A 20,260-nucleotide genomic window follows, 5' to 3' on the forward strand; every position below is an offset into this window, starting at 1 on the left:
GCTACTCTTCGTCGGGGTGCGCAGCCTTCTCATTGCGGTGACTTCTCTTGTTGTGGAGCATGGGCTCTAGGCGCGCGGGCTTCAGTAGTTGTGGCTCATGGGCTTAGTTGCTCCACAGTATGTGGGATCTTCCCGGACCAGGGCTCGAACCCGTGTCCCCTGCATTGGCAGGTGGATTCTTTGTTTTTTGGCAGGTGGATTCTTAACCACTGCGCCACCAGGGAAGCCCTATTTTTGTTTTTTGAAACCTTGAAGGAAGGTATCCTTGACTTGTCTGATGCTCTTTGTTCTGAGAAGATACAAAACTGCACTGAAAACCATGCTTCAGTGGAGCAGTTCCTCAGAGTTATCTGAGATGCTGTCTTCCAGGCTATAGTCCTCAGTTTGGCTCAAATAAAACTTTCTTCTATTCCTACTATAGATTGGTTTATTGATGGGAAATGTATGTGCTACAACTAGCTTGCAGGAAACTTTATGGAGTCTATGCTGTTTTACACTCAATTGGTCGTGTTAGCTCAACACACACGTGTGCATATACACAGAACAGGTGTGGCCAAGACACACAGTCATGGGGACATTTAACTGGGGGGAGACAGACAATGAACAATGAAACAAATGAACAAACTTAGTTTAATTTTAAAGAATTAAGGTTTTGTTTAAATTTATTTTTTGAACTGGTAATACTTTTACATGTTTCAAAATTCCAAAAATATCAAAAGATATAGAGTGAAAATTATTCATCCTTTTCCCCTCACTTCTCCTCTCCAAGAGCAAGTAGTATATATAGTAGTATGTATGTTCACTCTGTACCCTTCAGATATAGTGTGTGTGTGTGTGTGTGTGTGTGTGTGTGCATAAGCAATGGCTTCTTCTTTACACAAATGGAAACATACCATACAAACTGGTTTATACCTTTTCACTTAACAATCTTGGTGCTCTTTTCCACAGTTCATAAAGACAGCCCCCATTTTAAGGGCTGTGTAAAAGCCAGCCAGTCCACCATAAATCACTTAGCCAGTTCCACGTGGTGGACACTGAGGTTGTTTCCAAATTTTCACTTTGGAGATCAATGCCATGGTTAAAACTACATACAGTTTGCACAGGTACAAATATATCTGTAGGATTCATTATCAGCAACTGGTTTGCTGAGACAAAGTGTTTGTAATTTAGATAGCAACCAACAAAGTGCCCTTCACAGAGGCTGTATCAATTCATACTCCTTCAGAAATGTGTATGAATCCCTCCTCCCCCTTTTGGATAAAAGTCAAGGCTGGTAAGATGCTGGGTGGAGGTCACATTGTTACAATCCTCCTGAAAGGTAATTTAAAAAGCTACATGAAATCCATTTTCAGAGGAAAATGTTCAAGATAGAGAAAGAAGTACATGTTACAAGAGAAACAGAAGGGATTCTAATTTTCTAAACACAAGATAACTACACATAAATATTTTTGTTGTGTGTATAAGATTTAATGTTCACTCTATGTATACACACATGTATATTTCAAGAAAAAATTACAAGGAAAATTAACAAAATCTTAGGTAATGACCACCTCTGGATGGTGGAAGTATGAGGAATTAAAATTTAAATAAGCCTCCATACTTACGTGTATTTTACTTTTGTGCATTTTACAGGTTTTGCTACAAAGAATTTGCATTACTTTGACAAACTGATAAAACCATATATTCTCCCTAGTTTATAGTAATTTCCCCTGAGGAGTTTCTTATCTGACTTGGTTTCAAAGCATCTGTAAGGAAATTAGTAGGAATATGATGCCTAGAAAACGTGACCCGAGAAGAGAAATGGAAAATTCCCAAAGATCTACAGTGCATGGGAGAGGGCGGCAAACGGCAACAGTGACAAGCTTGTTCCAGGCTTACCTGGTGAGGCCACTGTGGCCTCAGCCCACCCAGTGTCCACTCTGAGAACTGTGGAAACATGACCCTTCGGCAGCTGCCACTTTTCGGGCCAAGGCGGAGGGAACGGGGCAATCGCAGGCCTGGATTCCAAGCTGTCCAGAGCTGTGAAGTTACCGCGGGGACTCCCCTCCTCAGAGCACACTGGCAGTGGGAGCATTCCGAGTCTGCACCCCACACCGCGGGTGGGGCCGTGAGGAGGTAAAGTCAAAAGTGGGGAGGGCTCTGGTGGCCAGGCCACTTGGTGTCATGTCACTCCCCCTCTCGTGGCCATCCTGCACCAGTGGTGGCAGTGGGAATGGAATGGAATGAAGACAGCTGAGATGTTCAGATGGTAAAACTAACAGGATATCTATCTTCTGGCTTGAGGGATGGGGTGACGGGTAGCAACCACCCCCGCGCAAGGGCCCAGGGGAGGAGGAACAGGTTTGGCCTGGAAAATGGCCTTTCCCTCCAGGTAGGCTGTGTTTTGGGACTTTGCAGGACATCTAGGGGAGCTGCCCAGCAGCATGCAGCTGCTGTTCTAGCCTGAAGCTCAGACACCAAGATGTGGGAGTGAGCGGCGCATGCAACGGGCCTCCGGGACCACGCCCCAGGGACCCCAACATTTAAGAGGGGAGGGGAGGGGAGGGCAAGAAGCCCCTCGAGAGGCAGAAGGGATCTGGAAGAGTGGGCTGTTCCAGAATGTCAGGGGACCAAGCATTATAGGGAAGGGGGCCTGGCCGGCAGGCTGAACTATCCAGGGGATGAAGAGGCCGAGCCGAGAGGCGGTGGCGGCATCTGATCAGGAAGTGCGCTTCCTTGGAGCGACTCCTCCAAGAAGAGACTGGAGGCGGAGGGCTGAGGGTGCTGCCGGCTGGAGGGCTGAGGGTGCTGCCGGCTGCGTATCCATCACCTGCTTCCCGAGACCTTCTTCTGAAGGGTGCGGTCTCAGCCACGGAGGTCAGAGAAGCTGAACACTAGCTTTCCAAGCGCCCTCGTCGTTAGACGGCGCCCTGTGACCCAGGCTTGGCCAGTGAGACATAAGGAGCACCGGCTGGAAGCTTCGGGGAAGGCTTTTCTTTGAAACCTCACTGGAGAGACGAGCATAGGCCTGCCCTTCCCCCGTCCTCCAGTCCTGATCGTGGACGCAACTGCTGAGGCTGCAGCAGTCTCCCTGCGATGAGGAGGGCCGGGGTGGGAGAGAAAACACTGCCTCTGACGTAGCTGAGGCCCTGAGGACACAGCCTGATCTGTTTAAGTCATTGTTGACGGGATGCCGACTTCAAGTTCTGGCTCCTAGCTGTGCGAGCTGGCCATGGCTACTTTTGTCCTGGGCCCCATCCTCCTGCATGTAAAATGCCACCACCTCACAGAACTGTGAGGCACTGCCTGTCTGAAAACACACCTCTTCTGAGCCACGGAAAGAGAAGGTTATTTGCTAAGAATGAAGTGGCAGGTGGTGCAGGCTAAGCCACGAGGACAGAGGTGTTGTGACAGTGAGAGCCGACAAGGGAAGTCCATGAGGACAAGCCCAGAGGACAGGCGAGCGCAGAGAAGCAAACGCGAGGCTTCGAGGGCTCTTGTGGAACCTCTGGAGATGAGCAGTGAGGCTGGCTCTGAGCGTCCTGGAGGCCAGCTCTGCTGGGATGGAAACCCCACTGGCTGTGACACCCACAGCACCCAAAGAACAGAAATGGACACGAGAAAGTTCTGACAGGGTTCTGACACTCAACCATCACGTCTCGGCAGCGAGAGCTGATGCTCAGCCATTCTGACAGAGGTCTTAGAACTGCCGTTGTATCCTTCCACGATGATACTCCTTCCATTCAACTTGACGCTCTGCTAACCCAACATTCTGTGGACATTTTTAGGAACAATTCCCACAAGCTGAGATGTACCATAACCAACTTTCCTTCCTTGCAATTTTTGATGTTTATGGTTTGTGTTTAACTTCACTAGAGCTCAGCTGCAGTGGGAACAGCAAACAAACAAACAAAGGAACCATGTTGTATAACCGGAGCACACGACATAGTGTCCCGGCGGGATGGGCATTTCGCCTTTCATTGTAGGTTAGAAAGCAGGCAGGTTTAAATCCTTGGTTTTAATCCTTTCTGCTATGAGATACCAAGGATCACATCTCGAACACAATGTTCTTCTTTATGTCAAGAACAGCATAGACAAAGGTCACAAGATTTTGCTTTCCTGAGGAGTAAAGTTGGAGGAAAGCAAAAAGATGATCCAGACGAAGTTTCCAATTGTGGACATGAAAATGGTCATGTTAGAATGTTCTGCATCGTATACAAATAAACCATTTTCTCAGACGTCTCTCTTTCCTGGGCATTGACAGCTGAAAAGTCTTCCGAAGGTCTTCCAGCAGAGACCCCAGCAAGATGGGGAGCCGTGCTTGAGATGGGGCAGACGAACTTTGAGAACAGAACAGTGAGTCACACCATTCACATAGCCCCTCAGCACAGCCTGGTGACTTGACGCCAAATCAGAAGTCACTCCACCAGGCCAAGGAGGGTCTGATGGGCAGGCTTGGGATGGGGACAAAATTTAGGTTATCCTGTTGTTTGTTTCCCCCAACATATAAAAGACTAAAAAAGAAAAAGAAAGGAGACCTATAGATTAAAAGAGACCTAAGAAAAATATTAAGCAAATGCACCGTGTGATTTTTGTTTAGATCATGATTAGAACAAACCAAATAGAGAACAAAACAAAATTTATGAGGCAACCAGGAACATCTGAACACTAGATACTTAACAATATATTGAGGAATTACTGTTATTTCTGTTTAGATGTGAAAATGGTAATATAGTTTTACTCGAGATTTAATGAAATTAATCATTTTTCCTGCTTCATCCCAGACATTCTTAAATGAAACCAACATTTTTTTTTCCTCTACTGAAATGCCAGGGAAGGAAGACTATGAACAACAAGCTCGGGACCACTTCCTTGTTTCCCACTCAGGCTCTGGCAGCTTTACTCACTGTTGCTTTTGCACTATCAGTGCAAACATGAACTTGGTGAAAAAGGCAAATGACGGCTCAGAATGATTATGAAAATGGTTTCTGTCAGCATGAGCTAACGTGATTTTATATACATATTTAAAAGTCCATGCTTTTTAGAGATATCCAGAAAAATGGATGAAATGACAAGATTTCTGAGGCTGATGTAAAAATAATCCCGTGGCAGGCAGGGGTGCCAGTGAAAATGTATTATCCATGTTTTACATGGAATGTCCAAAATAAAATTTAGATTACTCAGAAAAATAAGTGGATTCTTTTCCTTCATACCAACTACGAATGCTAAAAAACAGTGGAAAAAAATTACTAAAAAACATGTTGTGCACATGCTCATGATATCACTTGTTAAAATCAAACGTATAGGATTGTTAATACAGCCCTGATCAATCAATTTACAGAGTCCGGGGAAAATCGGCTCTTGTGCTGGGCATGGTTTCTCCACCTCAGGGCCATGTGATTCTTTGCTGAGGGGCTGTCTGGGGCTTTATAGGATGTTCAGCAGCAGCCCTGGCCTCCCCTACTGGATGCCAGGGGCACCCCTCCCTCCCGCCAGTCATGACAACCAAAATTCGTCCAGACATCGTCAAGTGTCTCCTGGGGAACAAAAGCACTCAGAGTGAGAACCTCCAGCACAGGCCACACTGCTGTTCTAAGGCGATGGTTTCCAGCGGGAGCTGTGACACCCCCCAGGGAACACTGTGCAATTTCACGGGGGCTCCTCTGACATTTGATTTGGGCATGAGTGTGGCTGCCATGCATGCTCTAATGACTCTGAAGTGCAGAACTGGCCCCAAGGGACCGTGCACGTATGTGTGCAACCACCTGTCTGTAATGTATGAATTGAGACCCTGGGTCAACTCCACGTACAAACCAATTCATTCCTGCAAGTTTAAATGTTATACATAAACCTTCCAGAAATGCACTGGCATTTTGTTTTGTTCAAACCTTTTCCAAGACTTAGTCACCACTTTGGGAAATCACACCCACACAGGAATGCCTCTCGTAACGTTTCCATGGTCAACACTACACTCCGTGTACCAGACGGCAACAGGCAATGCCCCAGGTCTCCGGGCACAATGGCCACAAGGTCACGGGGAGAGATACCACCAAGTCAGCACACGTTACCCTACTGTAAATTACTTTTGCTTTAATTATCCTTTACAAAATGGGGGCACGTATGGATTTTTCAACATTACACGTGTGGGGGTTACATTACCTGTCAATTCATTTCAGGGTACTGGGCTTGATAGATTGGAGAACCACTGAGCTCAGGTGTTTGGGAAGCGTCATTTCCTTAGGAAATCAGAGGCCATTTCTACCCCAGCCCCCCCTCCATAAATACACCTTGTAGGACTTACCACATTTTTGTACCTGTGGTTCAAAAGTCATCCGCAGAGTTTCTCCCCTAGGTGGATTCTCTGATGTCAAACAACACGGACGTGCCCACAGAAGGCTCTTCCACCCCAATAACGTGCACTGGGTTTTTCTCTTGCATGATTTCGTGGATGTCAAACAGGGCCAGTGCCCTGCCTGCCGGCTGCCCTGCCTTTGTCCCGGCCCCAGGGCTCTCACCCGTGGGCCCGAGCTGGTGCCGTCCGAGGTGCGGGCTCCGGCTGCAGGGCTGCGGGCGCCGCCGGCCCCGGCCTCGGGGATCCTCCCTGGTGTGCGTTATCTGGTGTCGGATGAGGTGCGAGCTCTGCGTGAAACACTTGCCGCACTGCCCGCACCTGAAGGGCCTGTCGCTGCGGGTAGCCCCCTCCCCAGGGGTCAGGGGCTCCGGCCACGCCGGCGTGGGCTCGAAGGCCAGCCTCTGGCGGCAGTCGTAGGGGCCCTCGCCGGCGTGCTTGCGCTGGTGCTGGGCCAGGGACGAGCTGTGCCGGAAGCCCTTGCCACAGCGGCTGCACTCGTAGGGTCTCTCGGCCGTGTGCGTCCTCAGATGCAGGAACAGGCACGTGGTGCGCGAGAAGGCCTTGCCGCACACGCTGCAGGTGAACGGCTTCTCCCCGGTGTGCGTGCGCCGGTGGCGGCCCAGGGACGAGTTCTGGTTGAAGGCCCGCCCGCAGTCCTGGCACGCATAGGGCTTCTCCCCGGTGTGGATCCTCCGGTGCACCGTTAGGTGCGTGCTGTGGCAGAACGACTTGCCGCAGTCCGCGCACTTGTAGGGCTTGTGGCCCGTGTGGATGCGCTCGTGCTGCACCAGCGAGGAGTTCTGGCTGAAGGCCTTGCCGCACTCCTTGCACGCGTACGGCCGCTCACCCGTATGGATCCTCCGGTGCACCGTGAGGTGCGCGTTGTGGTTGAAGGACTTGCCGCAGTCTGCGCACTTGTAGGGTTTGTCCGGCACTTGGCTGCGCGCAGGCTCGGGTTCTGGTTCCACAACCGCCTGACCAGAAGAGTTGCTGCAGTCACTGTTGTCACGCGGCTGTCTTTCCGAGGAGCCCATCTGCTCACCGACTGCACTCGGGTTCTGCTGCGAGCTTGTAACCCATGAGTCGGGAGCACACAAACACTCTGTCCTGGAAGTCTCCGGGAGGGGATTTGGGTTTGGACTCAGGACACAGTTTTCCCCAAGTCTGAGACCTTCGTGGCTTCCACCTTGAACCAGTGCTTCCTTGAGGCTGAATTCCAATTGCCTCAAATTACCCTGGTCCTTCTCGGGCCCCTGCACCCGGCCCTCATATTCCCAGTCTTCCCCCGGTGTAGCGGGACATAGAGCCTCCCCCAGGAAGCCTTCCCGCCCCTTCTCCTCAGGAAGGCCCTGCTCCTGGGGCGGTGCTCGGCCCTCAGGTCCAGACTCCCAGCCTGAAAGAAAATCCAAGAGCTGTGAGGGGCTAGTGGACACACCCTGGGCCTGTGACCTAACCTCTTGCCCCGCCTCCCAATTCTGCTCTCACATTGACCCCAGTGCCCTGTCTGTAAACACAGCTTCACTCATTCATCCTTTCAACAAAAACTTCTTGAGCACCTGCCATGGGCCAGATATTGGCCTAGGTCAGGAGCTGGCCAACTACAGCCCCCAAGCGACTGATGCTTTTTATGTTTTTAAAGGGCTGTAGGAAAAAATATGTGACAGAGGTGGGCGGGATTCTGAAGCTGCCGGTGGCTGTTCAGGCAGTCATCCAGGTACTGCTATCAAGGGATTTTGCAGGTGACATTAAGTTTACTCATCAGCTAACCTTAAACCTCAAAATAGGGAGATGATGCTGGATTAGCTGACTGGGCCCAAAGCAATCCCCTCAAGCTTTAAAAGCAGAAGGAGGTAGAAGGCAGAGGCTGGCTGGGCAGGGGGCATGAGCCAGGGAATGCGGGTGCCTCTCAAAGGTGAGAGCAGCTCTCCGCTGAGTCTGCAAGGAAACAGGAACTTCAGTCCTATGACCGCATGGAACTGGATCCTGCCCGTGTCTAGATGCGGATTCTTCCTGTGCCTCCCAGTAAGTCGGCCCCCCGACCCCCAGCCCGCCTTGCCTTGCCTTTGGCCTTGTGGGCCCCAGAGCAGATAAACCAGTCAGGTCTGACAGAATTGGGAGATAATAAATGTATGTTGTCTTAAGCCGTGTTTGTGGCAATCTGTCTCAGCGGTGACAGTTGCCCGCAAAGCCTAAAATATCTACTGTCTGACCCTAGATGCTGAGGACAATGCAGCGACCCTCTGGAGCTGGGGAGGAAGACACTGAACAAAGTGCAGAAGGAGCAGGCTTGGGTGGGGAACGAGTAGCTGAGTACAGAAGACCTGGGTGTGACAGGCCAGATCCCCAAGTGCAGGTGCCCTCTTGTCTGCGGACACCCTGGAGGAGCAGCATCTGGCCTGCGGATCCTCCAGAATCGCCCCTCACGCAGGCAGGGCGTGGAGTGGCGGTGGAGCAACTCACCGCACACTCACCCCTACAGCAGCACACGCCTACTCTCTGGAAGGCAGAGTCTAGAGCCAGATTTGGCAGGGCTGTGCCCCTTCTGGAGACTGCAGGAATGGGTTTCCTTGCTGTTTCCAGTGTCTAGAGGCACCCATGTTCCTTGGCCCTTGCCCTCGCCTCCAGAGCCAGCAGCGGAGCGCCGGCCAATCCCTCTCTGACGTCACCTGTCCTCTTCCTGCCTCTCTCACTAGAGGACTGTTGTGACTGCAATAGGCTGGCCCAATAATCCAACGGACGGGCGCTGGGCATCAGGACGTGGACATCCTTGGGGGCCAGGCTCCCTGCTCACCCCAGCCCTCTCCAACCTCCTCACCTGCTGCAATCCTGTCCACAGCACACTCTATGTGTTCATTCACTTAGGGTCCATCTCACCACACCAGAATGTCCACAGCCAGTTCCTAGAGCTGACAGGGAGCAGGTTCTCAAAAATACATGCTTCAGATGCGAGGCATTGAGGCACTGGCTGGGGGACAGGTGCCGTAGGAGCCAAGCCTGACCAGGCAGCAGGCGCCTGTCTCGCTCACCTCCAGTCCCCAAACTGGACTCCATGCACAGCACCCAGAGGGTACTTAACAAAAACACCAGCCAGTCCACAAGGACAAAAACACCAGCCAGTCCACAAGAACACTCTACGGGAATGTTTACAGCAGCACTTTTCACAAGAGCCAAAAAGTGGCAACAACCCAAATGTCCATAAGTGTGGTCCATCCACATAATGGGATATGATTCAGCCATGGAAAGGAATGAAGTACTGACATACGCTACAACATGACTGAACCCTGAAAACAAGATGTTCACTGAAAGAAGCTAGACACATACAAACTAGTAGGTATTAAAATAAGCTACAAGGATATATTGTATTGATACAACACAGGGAATTTAGCCAATATTTTATAATAACTGTAAGTGGGGTACAGCCTTTAAAAATTGTGAATCAGTATACTGTACACCTATAGCTTATATAATATCATACATCAACTATACTTCAATAAAAAAATAAAACAAAACAGACAAAAACAGAAAAAAATAAAAAGCTGGACACCAAAGGCCACATACTGTAAGATTCCATTTAAATGGAATATGCAAATCCACGGACAGAAAGTAGATTAGTGGTTGCCGGGGGCTGGGAGGGATGAGGCGATAGAGTGACTGCCTTTGATATTGTCATTTAATAAGAAATATGTATTTGGTCTTCATCTCTGGTCCCCAGCACACAGCTCCTAAAAGGCTTGGGATTTCCTTAGTGAGAGGGGTCAGGAGTGTCTTTTGTTAATTGTAGTAAGTCCCCCTCAACCATATGAGTTCATGCTAACGAGGTGACTCGTGGTGGGCCTCTGGACAGCTTCAGGGGGAGCTTCAGCCCCTCTCCCCTGACATCTGTCTGTTCATTTGTATCTTTTGTATCATCATCTACAAAAAACAGTAAATGTAAACGGTGTTTCCCTGAGGCCTGTGAGCTGTTACAGCACATTATTGAACCTGAGGGGCTGTGGGAACTCCCGATTTACAGCCAGTCGGTCAGAAGTATGGGAGGCCCTGACTTGTGGCCAGTGTCTGAAGTGGGGGCAGCCTTATGGGACTGAGTCCTTAAGCCGTGGGGTCTGCACCAGCTCCACGGAGATAGCGTCAGAATTGGACTGAATCGTTGGGACACACGGCTAGTGTCTGGAGGGGTGGAGAACTGGTTGTTGATGTGGAAACCCCACACGTTTGGTGTCAGGAGTGTTCTGTGGGTAAAAACAAACCATGGTACTGCTAATGGACAACTTCCGGGCAGCAGAAATGTTCTGGAACTAGACGCTGCTGATGGATACACAACCTGTGAATACACTCAAAACCACAGAATCGTACACCTTACATGGATGAATTTTATGGCATGCTTGGGACCTGGCAGCTGGAAGGGGGCTGGCCTGATGGGAGTTAGTTCAGGGCCTGGGGGTGAAGGCCAGCATTTGGGGCTGGAAGATCTCAGACAGGCTCCGTGGCCTCAGAGGAGACAGGGTAGTTGTTAGTCCTGCCCCCGGGTGATGGGCCACACCCTATTGTGGAGGTACCGGGGCTTCCCTACAGATGGTGTCAGAGGCTTTCAGGTGGGAGGCTGGGCTGCAGGTACAGCTGGTTACGTATCCCGTGGCCAGAGCCCACTTCCTTCAGAAAGTAGCCAGGGTACCAACGCACCAGCCCCAGGGAAGGGATGGATAAGCCAGTGATGACAATCTAGACTCCCTCCTTCCAGCTTCCCCAGCAGCTGCGCTGACCCCCTTCTGACCAAGGAGACCTCAATGGACAACATCTGGAATTCTGATAAAAGGGGACAAATGTGATTGGCGCCATTCTTCCCAGCTCCTCCTGCCCCTGTCTGGAGCACAGATGTGACGGCCAAAGCTGCTGCAGCCACGCTGAGCCCCAAGGAAAGGCCAGGAGAATCAGAACCATCAGCCCTGGCCTTCCTGGAATGCCAAGCCAGCACCAGCAATGGCCACCTCTGGGCTCCTGCTTCGTGAGAAAAATGCTGCTCTCTTGCTTTGAGGAGCTCTAGCCCAGTTGTCAGGTATCTACGGCTGAACACAATCCTGTTCCCGAGAGAACAGAAGGGTGTAGGGAAGAGGTTTACAGGCTGTGGACGTGCAAGAATGCAACGGAGAAGATGAAGGGCAAGTACACACATCAGAAACGATCCTGTGGTAAGGGCACGCTGGGAAGGTTGCTGAGAGAGGGAAGAAGTGGTGCATTCTGACCCCTCGAGGAGAGGCAGGAGGTCTCTGAGCTCAGAGAAAGGGGAGCACAGGTGAGGAGGCCTCAGAGCACCGGGAGCGCCCCAGGCAGGGGACGGGAGGACAGGGCCCAGACTGCCCGTGCAGAAAAGAGCTACAGGGTCGGCCCAAGGCTGTCATCCTAAGAGGGCCAGCTTTCAAGGCTGGTCTTTGGCTGGGTCTGGGAACTTGGATTTGGGGAGGGTTGCCACAAACCTAACCGGTCAGAGAGGCTCACTGTGCCCAAACTCTGTGACAACAATATGGTTTAGGGCGAACACCTGCTTTCTCCTGGGAGCCTGGAGTCTTGCTCTGTGCCAGGTAGGGGGTGCCCACGTGACCAGCCCCCAATAAACCCCCTGGCACAGAGCCTATAGTGAGCCTCCCTGGCAGCCAACACTTCTCCCCTGTTGTCACAACTCACTGCCCGTCCAGGGAGGGATTCTGAAGCTGGCGTCTGGCCCCCTCTGGATTCGGCCCCACTGGCCTCTTCCCTTTGCTGACTTTCCTCTGTATCCTTTCTCGGGGATCCCGACACACCACCCCTTCCAAGCAGCAAAACTGCTCCTGTTAGGGGTTCCCACTTGGTGGGTTCTCACCTGGACAGCGGCCCTGGGCAATTCCTCTCTCTGCCACCCATAGCTCAGCCCCTTGCTCCAGCTGGGAGATGACTTCGGGTTTGGGAAGCTCAGGCCCTGGAAACAGAGAAAGACAAAGGAGGTGGGAGCCTGCTCTGGAGAAAAAGAACCAGCCCAGGCTCCAGCCCTAGACTCCGGACCGTCAGGACATGGGAGCGCCTCATAAGTTTTTGCATTGGGACAGAAAAGGGCAGACACCCTCCTACCCGCATGTCCCATAGGAAATGAGAATTCAAGGTCTCTGATCCCTAGCCCAGGTCAAGTCCTCACACCAGAGGCCCCACGACCCATAACCCACGAAGAACAAGTCACCACAGGAATCTGATCGTCAGCTTGGGAAGTGGGCCTCACCCACAGAGAGCAGGTGCCCGAAGGTCTCCAGCATCACGTCACGGTACAGGGTCCTCTGGGCAGGGCCCAGCTGCCCCCACTCCTCCTGGGTGAAGTCCACAGCTACGTCCCGGAAAGTCACCGGCTCCTGAAACATCACACACACTCTCAATCAGCTGGACTGTCCTCATCAACACGCTTGGGAAAAGGAGGAGGAGAGGGGAAGGTGAAGACAAGCAGGCCAGTGTCCAGAGAGTGCACGTTCTGAGCAATGCAAGTCAGGTTTCACTGGGCACCTACTGGGCTGCCTCATGCGGGGGTGGGCTGTATGGCGAGGACATGAGAAAGTATCCAGGCAAGATCAAAGCCAACCATAGCTGACCTACAACTGAGCTCAGACAGGTGCCGGTGCCGACAGAGACCAGATTAAACTGCCGACTTGCAGATTTGTGGGCTAAAGAAATGGTTACTGTTCTAATCCACTAAATTTTGGGATAGTCTGTTGTGCAGCAACAACTAACTGACACACTAAGAAATCCTCAGACTCAAAGCAAGGCTTATCATCCTCCCTGAAAGAGGGATGTGCAGTTGAGGTCAGAAACTCACTGGCCTTGAGAGACTGGGCAGGCTCACAAGTGACTAAAGTGAGCCCACGTAAGAGCTTACGAGGGTTTAACCGATAAGAGGTGACACGGGAAGTGATGAGTAATATGTGTGACCTGTCTGAAGGGGTGGCTGGGACTCAGAATCAGTTGACTGTGGGGAAATACAGGCCCCATGTGGTCAGAATTCCCAATCTCTGGTGAGAAGCTGAAAATTCAGTCACATTTTATGAAGTGAAAACTTTAAATTTTGGTAAGTTTATGCAATGTATTTAAAATGTTTCCCACAAATGAAACCCTTCTGTGGGCTGGCTGTGGCCATGATTAAAAGCTGGATCAAAGGTTTGGCTCTGCCATTTCCTCGAGAGGCAGAGAGCAGGTACCCACCTTTGCCTCCTCGTTTCCTTGTCTACAAAGAATCACTCCTTGGGAGCCGTGATAGGGATTAAGTGGCTGTTAAACACTTCTTACAGGACAACTGGACAGCCACATGCAAAAGAATAAAGTTGGTCCCCTACCTCACACCATATGTAAAATTGAACTCAAAATGGATCAAAGACATAAATGTAAGAGCTTAGACTATTAAATTCTTAGAAGAAGGGACTTCCCTGGCAGTCCAGTGGGTAAGGCTCTGTGCTTCCAATGCGGGGGGCCCAGGTTCGATCCCTGGTCCAGGAACTAGATCCCGCATGCATGCCGCAACTAAGAAGCCCACATGCCGCAACTAAAGATCCCGCATGCTGCAACAAAGATCCCACATGCTGCAACTAAGACCCAGTGCAGCCAAAATAAATAAATAAATATTAAAAAAAATTCTTAGAGGAAAACATAGTGATAAATCTTTATAACCTTGTATTTGGCAAAGGATTCTTAGATATAACAGCAAAAGCACCAGCAATAAAATAAAAAAATAAGTAAAACCGACTTCATCAAAACTAAAAACCTTTGTGTTCCAAACGACATTATCAAGAAAGTGAAAAGACACCCATATGATGGGTGATGATAACTGCAAATCATATATCTGATAAGTGACTTGTATCCACAAGATATAAACAACTCTTAAAACTCAAAAATAAAGACAATCCAATTGAAATGAGCATAGGATCTATATAGGTATTTCTTCAAGAAGATATAAAAGAATATACAAATAGCTAATAAACACAGGAAAATATGCTCAACATCATTCACCACCAGGGAAATGCAAGTCAAAATCACAGACCAAATACTTCAATTTTAAAATTGTATTTTCTTTTAAGAAAAACACAGTCAGATTTAAAAATATTAAAGATATTAAAGAAATATAGTACAGGTGGCATATGGCTCTGACAAAAATTGTGCAGCAAATATGCAGAACCCTTTGGTTGGGAACGGAGGTCTCTGCTCCTGTCCTCATATCCTCACCTCCCACTCAGAAGGTCCTCCAATCCTGACAACATGCTCCCTGTGTCTCCTGCCCCCACCCACCACCACCTAATCTGCATGGGGTACCAGTGACAGCCCAGCCACCAGGTCTTCAGACCCCTGCAAACCTCCTCCTCCTCTACACTGTTGGGTCCCGGAGGGATGGGCTTTGTCAGACCCCATCCTCCCCCCTCACCCAGTGCCTTAGTTAGCTCTCAGTGTCTCTCCTACCCCCACCCCCCAGATGCCTGAATGTTTTTTCTCAAACCCATACCATTCCTGCTTAAAACACTTGAATGGCTCCTTTCCATCTTTGGATACAGGATGACCTCTTTTAGCCTGGCTATGGTTGGCTGAAAAACGGCCCCCAAAGGTGTCTGGGTCCTAGTTCTTGGAACATGTGAACGTTACCATAAATGGCAAGAGGGACTTTGTGAACGTGATTAAGGATTTTAAAAATAGGGAGATTACCCTGGATTATCCAGGAGGTCCCTAAATTCAATCACAAATGTTCTTCTGAAGGGAAGGCAGAGGGAGATTTAACTACAGAAGGGAGAAGACAACGTGACCACTAAAGCAAATGCTATGCTGCTGGCTTTGAAGATGGACAAAGGGCTATGAGCCAAAAAATGCAAGCTCTACAGCTCTAACAGCTGGAAAAGGCAAAGAAACAGATTCTACCCTAGAGCCTTGACAGGAAGGGCAGATCTGCCCACATGTTGATCACAGCCCAGTGAAGGTGACTTCAGACTTCTAACCTCCAAAACTCTAAGAACAAATGTATATATTTTAAGCCACCACATTTGTAGTAATGTTATGGCAGCCAGAGGACGCTAATACCAGAAGCCCTCCACTTCTGGTCCTCGCCTCCTGTGGTGGCTGGCCTCCAAGATGGCCCCCAAGGATCCCCAGCCCTTTGTAGCCCCCTCCTATACGAGCAAGTTTGACTTATGTAACCAATAGGATATAGTAGAGTGTGAATTTTGACCCCAGGTCATAAGACATTGTGGCTTCCACATAGCTCCCTCTTGGATCATTCACTTTGTGGGAAGCTAGGTGCCATGTTGTGAGGCCGCCCAGGCAGCTCCACAGAGAGGCCCACATGAGAAGGAACACAGGCCTCCCGCCTGTCACGCGAATGAGCCATCCTGGAGGTGGATTCTCCAGACCCAGTCAAGTCTCAGGTGACAGCTGTCCAGGCTGACACCTTGACTGCCATAAGCCCAAGCCAAAACCACCAGCTAAGTCATTCCAGGATTCCTATCATCAGAAACTGAGATAATATTTATTGTTGTTTTAGGCCACTACATTTTTCATTATTTGTTACACAGCAACCAATAATGAACACACTTTCTCTTAAGCCTCTCACTGCTGACAGACTCTCTCGTTGACCAAACTTTAGTCTGGTTCCTTACAACCCTCTTCCCAACTAAGCTTTGACTTCTGGGCTTCTGTGTCCGTTTCTGCAACACTCAGTTTTACCAAAAATCCACTGATTTAGCCAGGATCCCACCCTCCATATCTGACCACTCTTGATATCTTTTCAAAGTCCTCATCCCCCACAATCCTCCAGATAACATCCCCTCATTTGGGTGCTTCAGCAATAATCCTGTTTTAGGTCAGTTTAGCAAGAATTACCCCGCCCCCCCCACTATAAATACCCACTTTTCCCTGTTGTATTCAGAATAGAGCCCAGCTCTATACTGAAGTCTCTTTCCCCCTATTGCAACAGTTCCCAAATAAAATCTGTTTTTACTGCTTTAACTACTGTCCAGCTCTGGTATTCTCTGACACTGCTCACTCCCTGCCATCCACAGCAAAAGCAAACTAAAGCATTTCCTGCCAATCTGCAACAAGAAGTCTCTGAACACATGCACACCTAGGATTGTCGAGAGTCTCATTCTGCATTCCAAATGTGAAATAAATGCAACCCCCCCGCAGACAACAACAAAAAGACAGAAAGTCTGTAACTTCAAAGACCCGGAGCTTCAGGAATTATGAATTTCTTTTGGTTCCTGCTACGTGGAGTCAGCACTACATGGAGAACAGAGGCCACTTTGTCTAGAAAGGCTGGAGCTTTGAATCAGGCGCCTTCCCAGATGGCCTTGCAAGCAGACTACCCTGTACTGCAGTCCCCCACAGCCCCGCAGGGGTCAGACGCGGTGGTCGCTCCCGCCCCATTAACGCGGTGTGTGGTCACCTGTCCTCACCCCAGAGGCTGTCCCCGTCCGCGGGCCAGGGGGTTCGGGGAGCGGGGCTCTGGGTGGGTGTCGGTTGACTCCGCATGTTGAAGCATCTCTGCTCCAGTTACTATTACCCATGCTCACGGTGGTCGGCCTTCGGGGCGGGGCCAGCCCGGTCCTCGGGAATGACCCCAAGTTCTAGGCCGGGACAGAAAGGCGGGAGGACTTGCGGAGCATACGCAATCGGGGACTGGAAGGCCTGGGTTCGATTCCCCACGCCACCCCTCACCAGCTGGGCTAGTCGGGGCGCCCGACCTGGGCTTCAGTCTTCCCGTATGACCAGGGGATAACGCCCGACCCTGCTCACCGTGCGCTGCGAGGGGTAAAGGGTCAATATCTGAGGGAAATGCCCGGCCTGGGGCCCGCGGCCGTCGTTGTTATTGTTACTATTATTGTTCCGCCGTACCTGGAGCCGTTCCGCCGGCGGCCCCGTAGCCATCGTCAGTGTCGCCGCTTCCTCCTCGGGGTCCATCCTGGGCCGACAGGTCGATGACAGGCGCCCGAGGTGAACCTGAACCAGAGAGCCCCACCCGCTACAGAGACCGCGGGACTCGCCGCCCGCCGGACAATGGCGGCCGCGCCGGCGACGCTGCAACTACAGCTCCCAGAAGGCTGTGCAGCGCCCTGCACCCCCGGCCAATGAAAGCCTTCGTTCATCGAGCCTTCGACCAATGGGGGCTTCCTCTCGCTTGCCCTTCGGCCAATGGGGCCCCTCAGGCCGCCGCGCTGTGCGCCTAGGCGGGCGGGGGTCCAGCGCCAGTGGCTATGGTGTTGCGGGCCCCGATGGTGGGGGAATCGTTTTCCCAAACCAAATGCCAGTCCGCGCCCTGCGGCCCCGCTTCCAAATGCCAGTCTGCGCCCTGTGGCCTGGCATCGGAAAGCCAGTCTGCAACCTGGAATGCCACGGCCCGGGTTGAAATCTGGGCCTGCTCTTCCCAGCTGGAAAGGCGCAGGAGGAGGCCTGGGGCTTTCCTTGTCTGTGGATCGTATACTGCCGTTGTGCTTAAAATATTTCTATGCTTTACAATTACATGAACGTTTAAAGATTTTGTTAATAGAATAGGTTTAGGGGGCTAGTGGCCCAGAGGGGGCACAGGCGGGTTCTGAGAGTTGATCATGTCCTGTTTCTCGATTTGGGGTATTCCCTTTGCGAAGCGTCATATCTGTGGTTCTGTTAGAGTCCATTAAAAAGTTTATTAGAAAAGAAGAAAGGAAAAGCCGATGTTCACCAGGATGCAGTCGAAACAGAACAAATATTCATTTGATCATGTACTGTGTGCTAGGAACCAGGCACAGCAAGGCAGAGAACAGAGATACTCGCCCGCCCCCACGGGACTGCTGGTATAGTGGGGAGAGACAGACAGCAAACCACAAACATGACAAAAGGGTGAACGACTGTGGTCACTGCGGGGATGGGGCAGCCGGCTTCCAAGGGGCACGCGGTTTCTGCACTCACTCCCATCCCTGTCATCCCTTTGCTGCTGCTGCATCTCTCCGCTTCAGTCCAACCACCTTTCTGCAATCTGCTGGGCATTTCCCCTGCAACCACACCCAGGACCCAACCCCACCAGGCCTGCGATGCCAGAAGGAGCATGTGTTCACTCACCACTCACCGTGGCTGTGGGAACCACGGGTCAGGCAGCCTCCAGGAGACCGAATCTGGCTTCTACTGGGAGCCCAGCAAAATTTCCTGGTGGTATTCCTTTCTCCGTGGGCAGAGAAGGTCCCAGGAGGGACCCAGGAAGTCCCAGGAGGAACCCAGGAGGTCCCAGGAGGGTCTATTGCCTTCCCCTTAGCAGCAGCCCTCCAGAGGGTAGAGAGGTGGTGGTGGGGTGTTGAGTCTATTATCTTCTCCTTGGGAACAGCTCTTGTTTTTACTTATTTATTTAAAGTAAAGTTTTTTAATATATAAATTTATTTATTTTATTTTTGGCTGTGTCGGGTCTTCGTTGCTGCGCGCCGGCTTTCTCCAGTAGCGGCGAGTGGGGGCTACTCTTTGTTGTGGTGGGCGGGCTTCTTACGGTGGATTCTCTTGTTGAGGAGCACGGGCTCTAAGTGCACGGGCTTCAGTAGTTGTGGCTCGCAGGCTCAGTAGTTGTGGCGCACGGGCTTAGTTGCTCCGTGGCATGTGGGATCTTCCCAAACCAGGGCTTGAACCCGTGTCCCCTGCATTGGCAGGCGGATTCTTAACCACTGCGCCACCAGGGAAGCCCCGTATCCTTTATTTTTATTCTTAATTTTTTGGCTGTGCCACATGGCATGTGGGATCTCAGTTCCCCTGCCAGGGATTGAACCCATGCCCCCTGCAGTCGAAGCGTGGAGTCTTAACCACTGGACCACTGGGGAAGTCCTACAACTGTGTATCTTTTTAAAAAATATTTATTTATTTATTTAGGCTGCACTGGGTCTTAGTTGAGGCACATGGGATCTTCATTGCGGTATGCGGGATCTTTAGTTGCAGCATACGGAATTTTTTTTTCCCAGTTGTGGCATGCAGACTTCTTAGTTGTGGCACATGGAGTCTTAGTTGCAGCATGCATGTGGGATCTAGTTCCCCAACCAGGGATAGAACCTGGTCCCCCTGCATTGGGAGCACAGAGACTTACCCACTGGACCACCAGGGAAGTCCCAACAACTGTGTATCCTTAGTACACCACTGCCGTAAATTTCAGCTGTGAGTACAGTTGGATGCTGAGCCCTATGAATTCTAGAAAAATCTCTAGATGTGGGAGTGGTCTTGTGGGCCACCAATAGATTCACTACTGGTTGTATCAAATATACATTATGATTATTTTGGTATCTGTGTTTTAAAAAGTGGGGGTGGGGGTGGGCAGGGAGAATGGATTTCTGTTAAAAGGAGCCCCTGGGTCACATGTAACACAGGTGTGGTAACTGTTTAAGGTCTTCTAAAAATTAAGCCACAAATGTAAGTGAAACCAGCAAAGAGGAAATAGTTATATGGATATACAATTTTGAGATTACTCTTTTTTTTTTTTTTTTTTTTTGCAGTACGCGGGTCTCTCACTGTTGTGGCCTCACCCGTTGTGGAGCACAGGCTCCGGACGCGCAGGCTCAGCGGCCATGGCTCACGGGCCTAGCCGCTCCGCGACATGTGGGATCTTCCCGGACCAGGGCACGAACCCGTGTCCCCTGCATCGGCAGGCGGACTTTCAACCACTGCGCCACCAGGGAAGCCCAAGAGTACTCTTTACAACATGTTAAGATGGGTCCAATAAGCTGTAATTCTAACACTTCCTTTCAGGTGGGTCTTATGCACGTTTTGATTTGGAACCACTGGGTATGAGAATCATTTGGGCGGAAAGGTCTCGGGTTCCTATTTCAAATGAGCCCACTTCTTGGGTCCTTAAGAGCCTCTGGTTTCCGATTTATGAAAGGGTAGAACCCTCTCAGAGCAGGGCCTGAAGCACTCACTGTGTACACAGCAACTTCTGTCTTCCAT

The 20,260-nt window shown here is 50.7% G+C and overlaps 1 protein-coding gene across 4 annotated transcripts; it reads right to left on the reverse strand.

The window, feature by feature from the left end:
* Positions 1 to 643: 643 nt before the first annotated feature.
* Positions 644 to 17,376, reverse strand: LOC138413840 (zinc finger protein 8-like). 4 transcript variants are annotated; one of them, XM_069540219.1, is made up of 5 exons: positions 17,207 to 17,376; positions 12,576 to 12,702; positions 12,186 to 12,281; positions 6,281 to 7,724; positions 644 to 4,493 (listed from the first exon to the last, which is right to left on the reverse strand). In XM_069540219.1, exons 1-4 carry the CDS (start codon positions 17,270 to 17,272, stop codon positions 6,328 to 6,330), a joined length of 1,686 nt encoding a protein of 561 aa, XP_069396320.1. In that variant the 5' UTR covers positions 17,273 to 17,376; the 3' UTR covers positions 644 to 4,493; positions 6,281 to 6,327. The 4 variants fall into 4 exon arrangements, with proteins under 4 accessions (XP_069396320.1, XP_059854965.1, XP_069396321.1 ...); XM_059998982.1 differs by lacking the exon at positions 644 to 4,493 and having other exon boundaries at positions 5,947 to 7,724; XM_069540220.1 differs by lacking the exon at positions 644 to 4,493 and having other exon boundaries at positions 5,947 to 7,724; positions 12,576 to 12,752; positions 17,207 to 17,344.
* Between the last annotated feature and the right edge of the window lie 2,884 nt (positions 17,377 to 20,260).

The sequence above is a fragment of the Delphinus delphis genome, chromosome 20 (genome assembly GCF_949987515.2).
Source record: "Delphinus delphis chromosome 20, mDelDel1.2, whole genome shotgun sequence".
In the NCBI taxonomy this organism is placed as follows: domain Eukaryota; kingdom Metazoa; phylum Chordata; class Mammalia; order Artiodactyla; family Delphinidae; genus Delphinus; species Delphinus delphis.